Source organism: Pygocentrus nattereri, chromosome 13 (assembly GCF_015220715.1).
Source record: "Pygocentrus nattereri isolate fPygNat1 chromosome 13, fPygNat1.pri, whole genome shotgun sequence".
Taxonomy (NCBI): domain Eukaryota; kingdom Metazoa; phylum Chordata; class Actinopteri; order Characiformes; family Serrasalmidae; genus Pygocentrus; species Pygocentrus nattereri.
The window spans coordinates 16,739,794-16,758,985 of record NC_051223.1 but is presented as its reverse complement, the minus strand read 5'-3'; the positions used below and the strand labels follow the sequence as shown (position 1 = coordinate 16,758,985).

The following is a 19,192-nucleotide window of genomic DNA, read 5'->3' as shown; positions in this document are numbered from 1 at the left end:
CAGCAGTGCTGCTCTGTGAGGTACAGTACATTATGAAGTAGACTATTGGATGTTAAAATAAGTCTACTGTCAAACTGTCAAAAATTGGCTATAATTAGTCAGCTAGCATTTACCATGCTAATTTATTTGTGTCTTTTTACAGCTGAATGCATACAGGTGTTATAGTTTAGCTTATACAGTGCTGTCTGGCTAACTTTCTCATCATTAGATTCATGTATAACCCGTACTGAACCCATATGAATAACAAATGCATCAGTTTATACGTCATTTTAATACAATACTGCTATTGATTGATTGATTGATTGATTGATTGATTTCAGTGTGCCACCCCGATTACTGGATCTGACCTAGTTCTATCTATGCCTCTGGTGAATGTTGCTCTTCTTTACACGAAATTTAAAACATTCAAAGTCAAAATTCAAACCATATTTACTAATTTATTCATTATACCTGCTTTTACAATCAGGCACTGTATAGAGCTTCATAATCAATACTGGTAATGCTTCCAGGCTTCTTGTAAAGTAATTTATAGTACTGCTCACCAAATATCACATTTATCAAATCCAGAAAAGTTCCTTGTACTGGAACTATGGGTTGATTCCATGCTTTACCTGGATCCCTCCCAAACCTGATCATGGGTAATCAGGTGCAGCCTTGCAATATTTTTCCAATTAATAATTCAAACCAACGCCCTAACAGAACTAAGGAGTGTAACAGGGTATCTGTACTGTGACAGAAAAAACACATGATGGACTTTGCACAAGTACATCACTCATAAAACCAAGTCAATTATGAACAAGAACATATCCAATTGTAAAATATCTACAAATATGGTAGAATATATATTTAAGGGGCCCAGGTTACTGGGGAAAACCCTAGCCTTTTCTAAATAAAAGAGTTTGATAAGCTATGTACATATTTTTTAAGTTTCAAAATGTGCTGTTCAGCTCCCAGTTCTTATAGTCCATGTTTGGTAACTAAGCAGCAAATAAGTTAGTTTTGAATTAGTTGTCATGCCACAGATTTGAACACATTTTGATATGACCGGTCACTCAGCCTCATTTAGATATATCAGTTTCCAAGACAAAGTAAAGTAAAGAGCATGTTGAACTGTAAGGGATAAAGAAGCGTTGGAAAAATAGAAATTAAGTGAATTATGACTGCTTTTAATGTAGTTATGTTATAACTGAAGTTTGGGGGAAGGAGCATGCCTGAAACCACTCCTACTTCCAATCTAATGGCCTATAAATTTACATCCTCACCTTCCATTCCCATGACGAAGTGTTGTCAGTCCCCACTGCCATTCCATCTCCTCCCTGTTCCTCAGTCCTACATCAGGCATACCACAGCTATGAGGGGGGTCCAACCTTCTAGCTACAGGCAGAAGCCGCCTAGAACTCCAGCCCAAGTTCTCAGAGTACCGCTCTTCCCCTTTTATTTTGTTCTACCACCATATATTGAGGCACAGACTGAACCTAAAATACAGGTAAACCCAGGCTGCCCACATTGTGTCCCATAGACCAACTTCAGGGGGACATTTGATGCTCCTCCAATGAGAGAACACATTTTTATAATATCTACAACTCAGTTCTTCCAGTTTTCAATTCTTCCTATTTTCCTTTTAAAGTTTAACTGTTTAGTTGAACATATTATAACCTACATGGCCACCCTTGATATAAACACACAAAGACAGGCTATAAGTGAACTTAATACAATAAAACCGTAAAATAACAGTATGTTGTGACAATCAGAGAGTCAACAAGAATAATTGCCTAGGGTGAAACTGGCCTCATAACTGAGTACAAAACCATTGTTTGTGAGCTAACTCATGCAAAACTGTAGAAAAGGGGAGAGAATTAGGAGAACGTGAACTAAAGTTCACTGAAGATTTATGAGTTGAGAGTTGTGGAGAACAGAGAGGAGATAAACAACACTTCAGAAAGAAGGTGATGTATGACGATGGAGGAATTTCAGCACAGCCTTTTTCTCATACTTCAGGACTGCATAACCCAAGCCAAGTCCAGATCTTAAAGGTGGCTGTTAATGCTTTTCTGAGGTCTTGAATTTGTATCTGCATATTTATGTGGTTTGTCTGGTAATGCTTGAAAAAGGTAATGATATGCTGATAATCCCCTTGGCTGACAGTACGTGACTGAAGTGCCCTTGAGCAAGGCACCTAACCCCCAACTGCTCCCTGGGCACCGTGGATAGGGTTGCCAAGCGCTCCGAGCAAGTGTGCTCACTGCCCCCTAGTGTATGTGTTCACTAGTGTGCATGTATGTGGGTGTTTCAGTGCACGGATGGGTTAAATGCAGAGGTCTAATTTCTGTGTGTGCAAAACACAGTTGGCTAATGGTTCTGAATTCTAATTTGAATTGACATGCATGGAGTTACTGGGGTAATAGCAGCAGCGTTAAAAAAATGGAAGTGCTCTGGGTTGACACAGTCCAAGAGGAGCAGCCAAAGAGCCAAGTTTCATAGGACAAAGGTCATCCAAAGACATGATGTTACAATGTGAATGTTCTGACAGTGAAGATGTTTCATAGGACAATGTGGGACTATTTGGTGAGACACAAAATGGAAATCTTATAAAACATTTGCAGAGGGGTTTCACATTTTAAAAATCTTCATTTAAGTTGGTTTGGTAGTGTTAAAAAATAATTACAAGAAAAACCGACGCTAAAGTGAAGATTATGGCCAGATGTTAAGATTTTACAGACCTTTCAAACTGATATTTGATGACTTTTTTTAATGTGTTCTGGAAAAGCAGAGCCTTTAGGCCAGCGGTTCTCAAACTCCTAATCAGGTCACCAAGACAGCCCACATTATTGCTCTCTCCTTATGTGTTAGGGGCTGGGAAAGAAGTGGACTGTCTGGGGGTCATGAGGACCAGTTTGAGAACCACCGGTTTCATTTTATGTAGATTTACATTTGTAATCCTACGTAAATCCTAAGTAAATGTTACATGACTTCATAATGCTAATCCAGTTAATCCAAATGTGTACATTATAAAAATGTTTATGTATCAGCATTGACAGATATGCACTTGGAAAATATCAGCCTTCAATTTTCATACCTGTACGTTCTCACTTTAAATAAACCTCGAAACAGAGCACTAATATACCAAACAAGGTAAGGAGTACAAACTGTGCTATAAGGCTCACTAACTTTAGCTTTTTCTTGACTAAATATTTCAGCCAATCTCAACATTCTTGTCAAGCAATCTTTCCCATAAATATAGCAGTTTACTTTCCTTGTCCAACTTTGTGGTTTGTTGAAGAAGCCAAATACCCCATTAGCAGCTTCTCAGTTTCTGACTAAACAGCATATCAGGCCTTGCTGGAATACTTGATGTTTCTTCTGTTCTTTTTCTCAGCTGATGAATCTTGTCCAGCGTGTTCTCCAGATTTACACATTTTCATTACCCTGTTCTTTAATGGTAAGTACCCCCACAGGACCAGCATGTATTATTTGGGTGGTGGATCGTTCTTGGCACTACAGCAACACTGACGTGGTAGTGTGTTAGTCTGTGTTGTGCTGGTACGAGTGGATCAGACACAGCAGTAACACACCACCACCATGTCAGTGTCACTGCAGAGCTGAAGATGATCCACCACACAAATACCTGCTCTGAGGGGGTCCTGACCATTGATGAAAAGGTGGGATAGTAGAGTATGTGGAGAAACAGATGGACTATAGTCTGTAATTGTAGCACTACAAAATGCACTTTATGGTAAGTGGAGCTGATAAAATGGACATGAGCGTAGACGCAAGGCAGGTGTACCTAATAAAATGCTCAGTGAGTGAATCTTTAACGGCATGGGTAAAAATACTGCTGAGGGATGTCAACATTAGCCTTCTGGATTACTGGAAAGGTGGCATAAATGTAGTTTCTTTAAAATTCTTTTTTTCCTGAATGATCTTGGATTTAAGAGTTAAAGATCATCTGTTTTATTTCTGTTTTATTTCACTTTCAGTACTTACATTATTTCTAAATATAAGAATAATTGCTTCACAGTGTTTCACAGAGAGAAGTACCAAGCTTTCCTAAACTGCATTTTACTACTGCTTTGATCAATTTTGGGAGTTACTGTCAGTCCAAGGGGACAATTTTCTTACATTAAAAATAAATCCATCCATCCATTTTCTAAGCCGCTTCTCCCTCAGGGTCATGGGGAAAAATACATTTAATAGTGAATTATTTTTCAACTTTTAAAGCTTATTTTTAGAGTATTTTTAGAGTTCACAGAAGTACATTGCTGCTGTCGGAAGAAAATCTTGTTCCTCCAATTATGCTGCTTTTTAGTTTTTGACTATTTGAAAATTCCTGTCATTCTTTACATTGTGTGCAATTTTTTGTGAAGAATGGACCAAAAGAAACAGCCCAAAATTACTTACAAATTACTTACTGGTTCCATTGACCTATATTACAAGTATGTTTTTTCCTTTTCCTGTAAAGTTCTCATTTTGGAAATACGAGGTTTTCTTCCGACAACAGAGATTTGCTTACTTAATAACAAATGGGCTCAAACTAAATGGAGCCTTAATTCTGGAAGAACTACTACATGCAGCTTTCAGTTGTTCATGTGCTCTGAATATGATCATGCAACCAAATTTGGAGAAAACACCTGTTAATTAGTCAAATCCAAATTCACAATGTTGGTTATCTTTCAAACATTTTTGGTACCAATACTTTGACTTGGATACCAGTTGAGGAACGATACTTCACTGATTTTCTTTTAAAGCCGAATTACTTACTTCTTTTTCAGTCAGTTTTAAAAGTATGTAAATATGATGTGTATACACTGCTGCAAGTCTCCCTGTAAAGTCTAAAATCAATATTAATCCAATGATGACTGAGAAATGTTGGTTTGATGACGATGGTCACGTACAATCAGGAGGTGAGAGGTGTTGGGTCAGATTTAAGTTTTTTGGACCACATCAAAAGACATGGGCTAAACAGAAGATCTAGCTTGATGTTTAGGTCTCAAATGCAAAATCAGCATTATGAATACTCTCAACACCCTTGCAATCATCAGATCCATCTGTTCTAGGAAGGAGCCCGAAGCACAAACGTTCTTCCACACGTTGCATTCAATTACACATTTCTACCAGAGACGTCTCCAAATCCCCAAAACTAAATGCAGATCTCTAAATTGGCTCTCAGATGATGTTACGGCCGACTTCTTAGCTAGTGAAATTTGTTACAGAACATGGAGTAAGTTGATGTTCTGTAGTACGTACAGTTATTTAGTAACCAGAAGTGAGTAATCTCCAGCCAGAATTCATATAAACCAAAACAATTACAGGTTTAGGCTTCGCCAAAACATAATTAGCACTCACACACTTAGAACAGAAAATGGAGCTTTTAATTTATGTAAAAAATAAAATAAAACAAAGAAAAGAAAAACAAAAAGAAAAAATATGCATTTACCCACTGAAGCAGAACAACATCAACCACTTATTTTTTTTTCCTTGTGGAACATGTATGATCTGAGCCAACTTTTTCAACCATCTTAAAGTAAAATAATATTAACGGGCAGAGAGACTGTCAACTGTAACACAAAGTTAACAAACACAGCCAAGGACATACTGAAAACATAAAAAAGAAGGGTCAAGAGAGGAGAGGAAACAGCATTAACAAGTTAAGTGCAGTAATGGTCCAAATCACAAGAGATTTTCAGTCTTTTTCCTTCCCTCCTTCGCAGTTCCTTTCCAAGAAACCAGCTCAGGTACAGTATATTTTTCTCTACACATTTTCATGCAAGCGTAGATGAAATATTTCAATGAAATACAAATGGAAATATATTTCTTATTTCATAAGTTATCTGTTAAAATATGAAAAAGCTCTGAGGATGTGAGAAACATTTGGATTTAACAGAAGTAACACAAGTCCTCTATCAATAGTGTTTTCTTTGAGGAGGTAACTACATTCATGTCCATAAACATACGAGTCCTTATGTTTTAATTTATAAAAAACAAAAAGAAAATTAAAAAAAGAAAAAAAAGGGGTGGGGGAGGACATAAAATGCCAATGACCTCACTTTAGCCTTGTGGTATATATTTCTTTTGTTGTTGAACATCTGTGCTATGGAGAACATAAATATAGACAAATAATATCCTAAGATACACATGTACAACAAATTACTGCATATCTACTAAGGACTGCATTAGGTAGGTCGACATTGAGGCTAGCTGCCATGATACAGGAAAAGTCTCCCCATTCTACCGTTTGCCAAAGACAGTCAAGCTTGTGTTAAAAGAAATTTAAAAAAAAAAAAAAAAAAAAAAAAAAAACTTAACTCATAAGTTGCCACTGTGTGCAGGTTCACAGTTTAACAACTTCCCTCTCAGTAACTGTTTGGCAAGTTCTTATTTGACCTCTAAATTTGTTGTCTTATTCCATTTGCTCAGTATATTCAACAACTGGGTGGATACAAAGGACCCGTGCCTATAAATTAGATCTACTCTATATACAACATAAATTCATCCGATAATTATGCTACGGTTAAGGGGAAACCATAGTTGATCAGCCCAGAAGGTGTAATTGCCTGCGTACACAGGAATGTTTGGAGGTTACCTGGAGCCCCAAAGAACTGAAATGGATTAAGTTCAATTCAATTTCCAGCTTATCAAGCTGCCAGCTGTTCGTCTACAGAACTCAAAAGTCCATCTCATTCGCAATCTCTCCACCTTCAAGTTCTGCCCAGAGGTAGAAGAGATGGAGACATGGGACGTCCTACTAGGACAAACCCAGGTTTGATCTAAAATACATTTTGTAGCATTAAGTACGCTATATCAATATATGTATGCATATGTCTGTAAGTACTTAAATATTTAGTTAAAAGGCCTCCTGTCACTCTCCTGCTGTTCACTTTCAGTTGTCCTTCTCACATCAACATCACTTCCTCTTCGCATGTATCTCAACCATCTTCAAAGGTCTAGCTGCAATCCTTCCGTTTCTCCTTGCTTCACTGTTTGGCACCTTGGACAGAATGACAGATGATGTAGTTGTACTGAGTGGGCGAGAGGGCTTAACTAAGAACAGTTTGTGAGGCCAATGGTCATGATGTGCCTGCCCTAATCGGTGGCGTCCCTCTCTGCTGCGACAGAAACGGCTCCTACGTCCCCTCCATCATCAGCCTTGAGCCGCTTGGAGTCAGGTTGCTCCGACTGGTCACCGTTCTGCCGTTTAGTGGGCAAAGACGCTGAGGCAGAGGCATGAGTGGCCAGCATGTGAAGAGGACTTGCTACTATGAACAAGGAAAATAAAATGCAATTAAAAAAACATAGCATTTTATATATATATATATATACACACATACATACAGACACACACACACACACACACACACACACACACACACACACACACACACACACACACACACAAACAGGAAGTAACATAACAGAAAACAAAAAAACCAAACACACACAAGGTCTTTTACCTGTGTTTGCTCCTTGAATTGCAGCAACAACATGGGTGCCATTCTGAGTGATGGCCTTAACAGGAAGCTGGTGTTGGCCCAATGGTGCTTGCTGCACTATAGTAACCGTCTGTATAGGCGTGGCTTGAGATGTCTGAAGAATACGATTTGCTCCACCTATAGAAGCTGCTGTGATGGCAGGTACAGTTTCTACTTTCACTACATAAAAAAAAGGGGGAATGAAAGCCATCATTCTCAAAGTACTATGAAGTTAAATCAAGGTACCACACAGTAGGGAAAATAATCAAATAATCTTAAAATTACCGTATATATATATATATATATATATATATATATATATATATATATATATATATATATATATATATATATATATATATATATATATATATATAGACTATGCACCAAAAAATCCAGCACTCTCAACAACAGAGAATGGCTGGTCATTCAAGGTAATTAATTACATTTTTTTCAAATTGATATTTGCATATCGAACAAGATATAATGCTTTCAAACTGGTATCAAACCTGTAAAAGATCAATGCACCAACATTTACCGATATAATTATTGTATTATGCTCATTATTTGGTGGGGATACACATACCAAAACTGCAACTTATTTATATAAGAAATTATCACTGGTCATTTACTGTTGAGACCGTAACTATGGAAACGTCCCAACCCATTCTTACCACACACATTAACACCTTAACTAAATTTGTTGTCTTTTTTTTTTTGTACGTTTAAGTTGTCTCACCTTTGATTTCTTGGTGCTCTCCGTTCTCCTGCAGTTCTGTCTGCGACACAGCCTGGCCTTCTGTGTGAGCGAAGCCCGTCACCGTGGCAACTGAGACAGGGATTTGGTGTACCACATGGACCGTCTGCATGACAGGCTGCTGGGCGGTGGAGGTGGTCACAGGTGTGGCCACTGCGTAAGTCACAGGTTTGATGGTCTGTGGGAGCTGCCGCTGAACTGTGATGAGTACGGGTTGGCTGGTGACTGGTGAGCCTGAAATGAAAAATAAAAGAAAAAAAAATAAAAATACAAGATGAGCAGTGGGTGAGCAAATATAGAATAAAATAGCCTATAATGTCAAAGATGACAATCCTGCTAGATTTTTGAAATTGCAGTGTAAATTGTTTCCTTGACACCCTTAGAAATCTTTCTAAATGAGATGCAGATTATGACAGTATTTCAGTTCTTACTGCCTTAATATCACTGTACATACAATTCAGTTCTGGAAACAGTTTAATCATTCATAGCCAATGACCCAACCTCACCTGGTGCGTTCTGCGCAAAGCGAGCCTCTTGGATGACTGCTAATTTAGGCTGAACAGCTGATGCTGGAGCAGAGGCAGGTGCAGGCTCTGGATCCATGGGAACAGGTGAGCCTTCTCTTGATAAGCTGTCAGGAGTCTGCACGCCACTAGAGTGTGCCGACAGCACCCCTGTGTGGTTAGGTGAGGCAGGGGCACTCCTGTAAGGAAAAAGTCAGTATCTTTACCTGAAATCAAGTCACTGAAGTTTGGAGGACTCTGGTTTTTGTAGCTATATACCTGGAAGACAGAGGGCCGAGTGGGGTCCTGAAGCAGGGCACGCCACGGGGCCTCCGTTTGCGGAAGGCCTGATCCATGAGCTTGCTTTCTGTTGAGGGATCTATTCGCCAGAAAGAACCTTTGCCTGGCTCTTCTTGTGATCTGGGCACTTTAATAAAGTAGCGATTTAAGGAAAGATTGTGGCGAATGGAGTTCTGAAAGATATGGAAATAAAGCAAAAGACAGAGAAAGTTATTTTTCTGAATCAATTCATTACATTTGAATAGTATTATAAACAAACAAACATGCAAATACATAGAATATAATTTTTTTAAGCTCCATTTTATATTTAGCATTTCTTTTCAAAAAATTTCTTATACTTACCTGCCAGCCTTTATCAGCTGTTCTGTAGTATGGGTAGTTTTTAGTTATGTGGGTATATATTCCATTCAAAGTAAGTTGCTTATCGGGGGCCATTGTTATCGCTTGGACAATCAGTTGTGCATATGAATATGGTGGTTTAGAGTCATCCTATTACACACAGAGGAAAAAAAAAAAGAACAAAAGTTTAGTATCCTACACACACACACACAGTATCACAATGACTTCAGATGACAAACTACTTCAAACTCATTGAAGAAAACAGGGATGCACAATGTGTTCTGAATATGGCATACTTTGTAGTTTTACATATTTTCCTAATGTTAAACTATAAATAATATAAAAATATATTTATATACCCAAATTATTAGGAAGCGTGGACTAAAATTTGTCGAAAAAAGCCATATGTAAGTTTATTCCCCATAGACGTAGAAATGTATTTTCCCTTAGAAAATCAACAAAAATGTTCAAATCTTTGCATATGACTGTACTTAAAATGCATTGGCCATTGTGTACAAACCAGAATATAAAGCCAGCTCTAAATATACTACTCCAATTGTTTTAGAACCTCAAAGCTTCAGGACCGCCAACCAGAATTTGCTTGATGCACCGTTTCGCAGATTCACATAAGGCATGGTTGAGATTTTGGAGGTCTGTGTGTCGTGGTTTCTGCAAGCCTCCACAGGTTATGCTTACCGATGAATCCCTTCTTTGCATATTGACAAAGATGCATGTATGTGCACAATCACAAATGTACAATTTAGCCTTAACGTGCTGGACAGAACTCTTTTACTACTGCACAACAAAAATCATCAGAAGGGCCCCACAACTGTCACAGCTTCCTTGTTGCTCCTCCTTAGTTGCACAGGGTTTCCACTGCACCAATATTTTCACAAATCCAACAGAAATCAGTCTGGACTGCTTTCCATTTTGTTTTACCCGAACTGTCTGACAGCCAGTGCTGCACTAGAGCACCAACATGCAGCAAATTAAATATGTACATGTTTAAAACTGCACAAAATAAGAATGTAAGATGACTACATAAGCTGCAGGTGGGAAATTGCAATAAAGGTTCTTATTTTCAGCTGGAGTGGCACATGTATGTCCTGACATATTTAGTACTTATACTTCTTATTGCCACCTAATGTAATCACAAGCATTCGCACCTTTGGACTGTCTCCTCCGGAGGCTTCCTTGTCGTTTTCGGATTGGGAGTTGTCCCCTATGAGCTCCGCTGTGAGCCCACGTCCCACCCTATAACTGGACAGCCCTGCCCCACGAGGACTGGAGGGACATGAGTTGGCAGCGCTAAGGAAAGAAGACAATCTTTAGGTTAAGAAAAACCTTTGTGCTCATGCATTCCAAAACATAAAAACAAGGGAGGCATATTATGGATGAAATTATGTAGTAGTGAATCCTTGAAGTTAAAGATTTCCCTCCTTTATTTTTCACCAAAATGTTGTGTGTTCGTTGGATCACATGAATACTTTGACTTAAGTGAACTTGAGGTTTGTCAAGAAATTTTACAGTATAAGAGGACTGGTTAGAATGATAGTAGATCGTAGTGCTGGTTAGTACTATGCTGTGTTCAGACTGCAGGGAAAAGTGGCCCAAGTCTGTTTGGTCATTCACATCATTTTATTGTGGCATCTATCTGAAATCAATTTGAACAGACCCACATGCACAAAAGGATACCAACCAACAGACAGCTGTCCTCTACCTTTCCTTGAGATTAATTGATTCCTTTCCATTCACATCAATCTTCAACAGGAGCAAATTACTGCTATAAACTTGGAGGACCAGTAGTGGGTGCTAAAATGCCCATTTTGAAGTTTACAGAAAAGAATAAATGCTGTGAATTTCTGTGCTTGCTTTAATTGTGGACGTCAATCAAACAGAGAAAGGAAGCTCCGTTTCTTCAGTTTATCTGCTATCCATCTACCAAAAGGACAAACTCACTGCCAAAATGGCGATATATACTGCACAAAGAGACCAATCTGTGGGAGGCTCCCTTGACTGCAGGCTTCTCTCTTTTTAAAAAAGAATGTCCTAGAAGTAAATGTCATCTTGAATAGCGGTTAGTTTGATTTCTCTAGTTAGAAAGTGCCTTGTTTATTTTTTATACACTGCATTTGTCATACTCCTTCAAAAGACATGAAGCATAGAATAAGCATATTTTGATGACGTTGCCATTGTGTCTGGTTCCACACGCATGAAATCATGATTAAGACTTTGATTGAAGCAAAAATCACACGAATTACAAGCCGGTTGCTCAAACACGTCACACTGCCACGTATCGGATATGGACTGGGTTTTAGTACTACATATGAAAGTGGTCCAAATCAGAACTGTAGACGTCAGATTCAGTGTGTTTCTTCTTACCGTTTCCAATGCCACAAAAATAAATAAATAAAAATAATAAATAATAATATCATCGGTATTACACAAAAAAAATTTAAAGATTTGGGCCAATTTCATCTTCAAAGCGAAGGACTCCTTCAGTACTAAGCTGCAAATCAAATTTGTATGTAACAACTTTCAGACAGACAGTGACAGTCATTTCTAGACGCTTTAGTCATAAGCACCTGGCTGTTTTCCACTCTTCTGCCTCTGAAAATGTTTTTATTACCAGGACAATGTGCTACTGTCCTGCTGTGTGATCATGTTGTCTCACAAGTTTTAAATCTGGATATTTTCTGCAGACTTCAGAATTTTTCCTGCTGCTACCATCTGCAGTCACATCAATTAACGTAACTAACCCAGTCCCAGCATCAGCTATACTCCACATACTCAAAGCATTACAATACCTCTGCTATTATGACGTGATGTGCTATGGATTATGGACAGTTCACATTTTCCAATTTGCATGACTATGAAGCAACAAGCAGAAACTGTGGTGTTTTCACTGACTGTCAACTGTTTCTTCTGCAGCATTTTCCAAAAGCAGATTTAGGGCTTTCAGACTCCAGGCTTTTTAAAACGCCAAACACCTTTTGAAAAACGCCAAACACTACATCTTGTGCGTCTTCAGTATGCATTTGATAGACAAGTAGGTAAACCCAAAACAGCAATTTAAAATAACGCATAATCTGTGTATTATATTCTGTTGAATAGCATAATCTGTGTTAATTTTTGTATTAAGTGTTTTGCTCCAGAGGAACCAGCCAGCAAAATTAGCTCCGATGGTGACTAGAGGGAGGAGCCATCCTTGACAACAACCAAGTGATGACTTAAACATGCAGCTCAAAACAAAGAGGAAGAAGAGACAATGAAAAAAGAAGTTGTCTGAATGCCAACCTATACAACTTTTAAAAAGCCTACAGGTCTATAATAGCACGTAAATAACATATGTAGAGCTTTCAAATGCTGTCAGTAACCATTTTTAACATTCACTGCTCCTCCTAGAAGTTCCTCCAATCATCAACATTCCTTTCTTTCTTGAAACTCTGAACACCCTTTGCACGGAGTCAAACTTTCATGCAGGCTGGACCAACAGAAATGGTCCAAAATGACTTGGGGTCAGGGGGGTTGAATCTTGTTAATTTACAAATTAACCTTGTTTTTGCCCTCGTCTCACTTACAGCTTGAGACATTAGGTTGAATTAGCAAACTAGCATTTTAAAAACCATTAACTGTAGTAAAAGCACTGCAAATGCACAGCTTTAATAAGAAAAACCATCTGCAGTGCCTACTTTCCAAAAAAATATGCTCACATGTGGTTCTGAGCTTTAGCGAGCAGTTTGTTAATGGAACTGTTCTGTCTCTCTCATTCACTGCATGACTGGCTAGTTTAACTTTGTGTGCAACTCCTAGAGTTGCTTGAACGATTTGTAGCCCATCATAATCATCCACCCATCATAGTATAATTTAGGTGTGGAGAATATGATAATATTTATCAATATCATCATGATACATTACATCATGTCAAACTATGCTTCTTTGGGCATACTGTGGATATCGTTACTTCAAAAACAATGAATAATGACAATATTTCATTACAAAGAAACCATAATTAATTCTGTGTATTTGGATGTAGTGCAGTGCAGAATTGAAATGCTGAATATATCACTACCATTGCATTACTGATCCTTTTTTTTGTCTGTGGCATCTTAGCAAACCTCAGAAATGTGATGCATACTGTGTATCGTAATGTATTTTTTTGCCCCATCAGCAACCCCTACTGCAACTGAGCAAATGCTAATGGTGCTTAAAGGATATGACAAATTCCTGTGTGCACTGGCTTGCAACCACACACCACGATAGTTACTGTTGTCTCTCCTGGTTCAACATAGCTTCATACCTCCATAGCGTGATCTCTCACATAGATAAGCCCAAATTGTGCCAGAAAATACAAGCCCACTGTTGTGGGATGTTTTCATCGTCATGGTGACACCACTGTCAAACACTGTGTGGTCTGAAACGCCTACAGAGTCCTGAAGCAGAGTTGTTCAAGCTTTCATCTCTTAATTTTTATTTATTTTTTAAATCTGACTCAATGATCAAGTCATGTACCTTAAACTGAGAATGTTTTAATATTTGAGTTAACAGAGCCTTTAGGTTTTATCTGATGTGTCGTTTTCTGCATTTTGTTGACTTTCACAACCATCTGCCTACACACTGGAGTGAGATCCTAAATGCTTCACTGTCAATCAACAGTTCAACCTTTTATGACTGCAAGGATTCTTCCTCATCAACTACAGTAGCTTTCTTTGGTTTAATAGGTAATTTGCTGCTGCTACGCTTTCTTCGTAATTGTGTAGAGATTTCAAGAGGCACAATACTTATTTATGCAACTTCAGCTTAACTAACAGCAATCTATGAAAAGGGAAAGCTTAAATTAAAGACTAGCAATCGTCTGCATGCACTCAAATTGAAAATTAACCCTGTCTTAAGAAACAGCTGCAAAATCAACTGTTTACATACTGGGGTGAACATTCAAAATGTGCCATGATTTCTATGCAATTTCCCCAAATATATGAACAAAAACACACCCTGAAATACTTAAAGTATATTCCTGCTTGATTTATCCTAACCTCAATGCCACCCTCACAAGCTTGAGATATGCTATGAACAAGGGTCTATTTTCACAACGTGAACACTCAAATCATTTACACTGCTGTAAATCCAGTTGCTACTAACAGCCTTTCAAACAAAGGAAGAAGGCTTAATGAAAAATGCTTGCTAATCAAGGACCGTTCCTGTTCCTTGGCATGTTCTGAACGGCAGAACAAATGAGAAGATCCTACAATAACATCTCAGGTCTAGGGATATGCAGTTCAACTGATTTTGATGTTAAAGTTTCTGCAAGAGTTAATGAGAAGATGTCCAATATCTAAAAGATTTAAATAAATAAACAAACAAATAAATAAAGGAAAAATTGCCCAATAAGCTATTTTAGCTAAAACTGACATAGTGCTGGAGCTGGAGGCTTACTCCTTTAGGAGACAAAAAAATAGTTAGCCTACTAATAAATCTGCAACTAATCTGTTTTCATGGTCGTGTCTTTGGCAACGCACTCATATTTGGCCTCAGTGTTTTGGCATGGCAAAGTGTAATACAGATATTTACAGATAAAAGCAAAATCGTAACATTTACATTTACAGTGCAACAATGAATTGTAAGTCTGTACATTTTCCCCATCTTGCTGTGCTGAAATGCAACACCTGTACAGTGTTTCAGTATTCCAATACTGGCACCTCAAAAAAACAAACATTGTTAGCAAAGTACTCAAGTACCAGTGTACATCTCCACACAGGTCACTTAATCTCCAAGTCTAAAGCATCAGGCCCCAAGTGGTCAGCTGCAGATTTTACCACAGTACTTCTGGATCTTTGAAACAGCTGTGCAAAAAACTTTTAGCAGGATTTAAAAGGCAGCATCTGCATCTCAAAAGACATCCATGTGAGGCATATATAATCAACAAGGGTGATAAGGAAGAATACAGGGTGACGGACTTTGTCGCATGATGCGAGTGGAACCGCCTGCAGCTCAATGTGACAAAGACAAAGGAACTGGTGGTGGACCTGAGGAGGGACAAGGCACCGGTGACCCCTGTGTCCATCAGGGGGGTCAGTGTGGACCTGAGGAGGATTACAAATTTCTGGAGGTGCATATTGACAATAAACTGGACTGGGCTAAGAACACTGACGCCCTCTACAGGAAGGGCCAAAGTCGTCTCTATTCTCTGAGGTACCTGAGGTCCTTCAACATCTGCCGGACTATGCTCAGGATCTTCTATGAGTCTGTGGTGGCAAGTGCTATCCTCTATGCTGTTGCATGCTGGGGAATCAGGCTGAGGGTGGCAGACGCCAACAGGCTCAACAAATTGATCCGCAAGGCCGGTGATGTTGTGGGTGTGGAGCTGGACTCGCCGACAGCAGTGTCTGAGAGGAGGATGCTGTCTAAGCTGCAGGCCATTATGGACAATGGCTCCCACCCACTCTACGACACGGTGATGAGACACAGGAGCTCATTCAGTGCAAGACCCATTCTACCGAACTGCACCATAAAGCGCCACAGGAAGTCATTCTTACCTGTGGCCATCAAACTCTATAAGTCCTCCCTCAGTGTGTGATTCTCAAGTGTGCTTCATCTGTGCAAAACTCAATACCTAACAGTGCTGTTCATGTGTGTAATAATAATATTATTATTATTATTAATTGTGTGCAATAACTCAGAGATACAATAATTTGAACTGCCTTATACTAGATGTTTAATATTAAATTATCACAGTCACCACCACTTTACTGTATTCATAAGAACTTAAATCTCGTGTACATATTGCAAACTTCACTTCATCAGTTTTAAATTATTAGTGTTTATTATACTTTTACATAAATGGTTGCAACTGTATTAACTGCAATTTCCCTCTGGGATCAATAAACGATTCTCATTCTCATATAATCAAGACTAGGACAGGAAACTACTGATTTGTCCACTGCAGGACAATTTTAAGCATACTCATCCAAGTACACGTTACCATTGTTGCTAAATTATCTGGAGAAAATAGGCCCATATTCACAAAGCTTCACAGGCCTGATTCAGGATCTGTTGCTGTTAATAGGATCTAAGTAGACTTTACAATTTTTCCAGTGCTTTGATTTTGACAACTTCTTTACAATTACAGAGTTAAAGCAGCTGTGGTTTAAACAAATGAGTGTAAGGTGGTGGTAGAGGTGGAGTATTTACAGAGCACAATGGATCACACAATGATCAAGAATGATGTAAATAACATGTATATGAAAAGTAATTTAGGCAGTCATGCTTATTGGCACACAGACACGGAAAATACAGACTATGTAAGTATTGAAATTACGTATGGGATGGCATGGAATTTCTCAATACTCTAACACTGAAGTAATTCAGTCAATACCATAAAAAGACTTGAATTCAGATTTTCAGATATTTCAGCTAGTCAGATATTTTTCAGTACATTTTAGTAAAGACGTCAGTAGTTGGTTAAACCATTGTTCATGATGTTTGAGTGCATTTTCTCTAAAATACTTCAGCACATGTACTCTGTTCGTCCTCCCTGCACACACCCTCAAATGACAAAAAGGACGGAACAGGTAAGAACGTCACCCAGCATGTTAGAGCTTGAGCAATGATGATATATACTGAATATAAGTAGAATGACATTTTACCTGATTGTGCCTGTGGGAGACGGCAGGGGACTCATCAGGTGGGCAATGTTGTCTGGAATGTTGATGGTCAGCGGCGAGATTTGGGGCTGGACCGCCTTCACAGGGGACTCCGGGGCGTTCCTCCTATCTTTCTTACTGCTGGAAAGCGCGGTGAATGTGATCTTGATATTAGTGCTGGGGAAGCGGAAGGTGCACCTTTAAAAGAGAAGGAAAGTCATTTTACAATTTATATATGGCCTATAAAATACATTGAATGTACATCAATGCACTGTTGCACATAATCAAAAACGTTGACATTAAATACCTTTATCTTCTATCACTAAGACATGAGTAGCTCATAAGTAAACAGGGCCTCAAGCCAATTGCAAACCAGTAACTGAATCCACAAGTGTCTGTGGTTTATATATGGAAGCTAGCATGACTAGGTTACATAAGAGATATTTCTTTTTTTTTATGAACATGGATATATTTGAACCAGGGCTAAACCATAAACAACTGGCTCTGCAGCCAGATGAAAGGTGGTGACATTTATTTTAAATGCTATTTCATTCAATGCTTCAACAAACTATACTAAGAAATAAACCTCAAAAATGATGCTTGAGTGGTTTATTTCTCTATCTAGTACTATGTGCCAATTCAATTATCTATGAAATCTTTATTATCCATGAAAATCAGGCCATCAGTCCACCCTAACAGTGTATTTCCAGGAGAATGACCAAGGGTTAGACAGACCAAAACAAAGCCCTGAGGGGGTCACGTAGGCTTTTGGCAAAAGGCTTTTCATACTCAAAGAAGACACACTCTAAATAAAACGGCACATATCACGTTACAAAAAAACGCTATTTTCTTCGTAAAAGCGTTCATAAGCACGCCATGGTTTAATACAACACATAAATAAAATAGTTGTAACATAACGTAAGCATTACAAGCACGACTGTAAGCCAATGACCTACTAGCGTGATAGGTTACGTGTCCAAGGCAAACACTGTTTTACCACAAATAAGCTATTAATCTATTATTAAAACCACCACATACACTACCTTACAATGAATTCAATGAGTGCTGGTTCCAATCTCAGGCAACGCACGCCTCTGAGGAGATGAAGGGTTAAAGGACAGGATGTTGCTCTGTGCAGCTAACCAAGCTAACAGTGTGGTTCAGACCTTTTCTAGACAAAACCTCAGCCCACTACACAGAAACGTGCCTGAGGCCATTACAACAATTGTGCTGTAATGCCCGTTCTCCACTGAAGGTCCTATTTCATAACATGTACATATTTAACCGCCTTGTCGGAAAACAATCAAAAGAGGACAGGATAGCGTTAGCTAGCTAACATGCAAGCTAACTGGCTGCAGCGAGCAACATGAGACCTGCGTTGGTTTTGGTTGTCATAACCAACACGTGCTGACCGGCCAAACAAAACAAAAAAGCCACCACAGACACGCGTTTCGCATAATTTCGATGCACTTAGCAGAATAACGAAAAAAAAAAACAGACGTGGTCTTACACTCGGGGGAGCTGGAGAGGAGGAGCCCCCCGCCTCTGGAACACGCCGTCCACAAACACCCCGTTTTTGCCGAGGCACCGCAGGTAGAAGTCCCCGCCGCCGGCTCCGTCTTCGCCCACGGTGAAAATTTCCAGGTGCCGGCGGGAGATGAAGCTCGAGTGGCCCATACTGACGTCCACTGAGCCCTGAGAAGAGTTTCTGCCCACGGTCACCGAGCGTTTCTTCATTAGGTACTCAAACTCTCGGCCCTCCAGCCGGGCGACCGCAGACCCTGACACCCCGCTCACCGCCATCTTTCTGATCTAAACGGCTTTTGGAGTCGATTTGTCCTTGCTGAGTGGCTTCTGGTGGGCTAAAGGATTACTTTTGTGCTTGGGGCGGGGGTCGAATTTGAAAATTTAGCCGGGGGAATCGAATCGAAAGATGGAGATAAAAAAAAAATGTGGAGGAACACACCAGCGGCTCCCAACCCACCGCCGCAACGGAGAGAAAGAGAACAGGGGCAAAAACCCACCAACAAACCGGGGGGGCGGGGCCTAAGAAACCGACAAGGAAAGTGACCAATGAGGAACTGGGTGATGTAAGGGAACCAGCCAATCAGCGCTTAGGATCAGGATGAACTCAGGGAGTTATAGGCTGAGGTAGGTTGCACGGTGGGATTGACACGCATGTAAATG

At 39.3% G+C, this 19,192-nt stretch overlaps 1 protein-coding gene across 2 annotated transcripts; it reads right to left on the bottom strand.

Annotated features, from left to right (window-relative positions):
- Window positions 1–5,347: 5,347 nt before the first annotated feature.
- foxk2 (forkhead box K2) lies at window positions 5,348–19,014 on the bottom strand. Of its 2 annotated transcripts, none has more exons than XM_017693152.2 (9): window positions 18,516–19,014; window positions 17,009–17,203; window positions 10,532–10,673; window positions 9,369–9,515; window positions 9,006–9,199; window positions 8,730–8,926; window positions 8,206–8,457; window positions 7,449–7,646; window positions 5,348–7,250 (listed from the first exon to the last, which is right to left on the bottom strand). In XM_017693152.2, the coding sequence occupies exons 1-9, from the start codon at window positions 18,806–18,808 to the stop codon at window positions 7,081–7,083; spliced, it is 1,788 nt and encodes a 595-aa protein (XP_017548641.1). In that variant the 5' UTR covers window positions 18,809–19,014; the 3' UTR covers window positions 5,348–7,080. The 2 variants fall into 2 exon arrangements, with proteins under 2 accessions (XP_017548641.1, XP_017548640.1); XM_017693151.2 differs by having other exon boundaries at window positions 5,348–7,253; window positions 18,516–19,013.
- Window positions 19,015–19,192: the final 178 nt, after the last annotated feature.

Excerpts from the sequence above, each read along its gene's own strand:
- foxk2 (XM_017693151.2), bottom strand. The coding sequence starts at position 18,808 with ATGGCGGTGAGCGGGGTGTCAGGGTCTGCGGTCGCCCGGCTGGAGGGC. Across the intron at positions 8,927-9,005 it reads CTCGGCCCTCTGTCTTCCAG|GAGTGCCCCTGCCTCACCTA; the intron begins GTATATAGCTAC and ends TTTTCCTTACAG. Across the intron at positions 8,458-8,729 it reads CTTTGCGCAGAACGCACCAG|GCTCACCAGTCACCAGCCAA; the intron begins GTGAGGTTGGGT and ends TTTTCATTTCAG.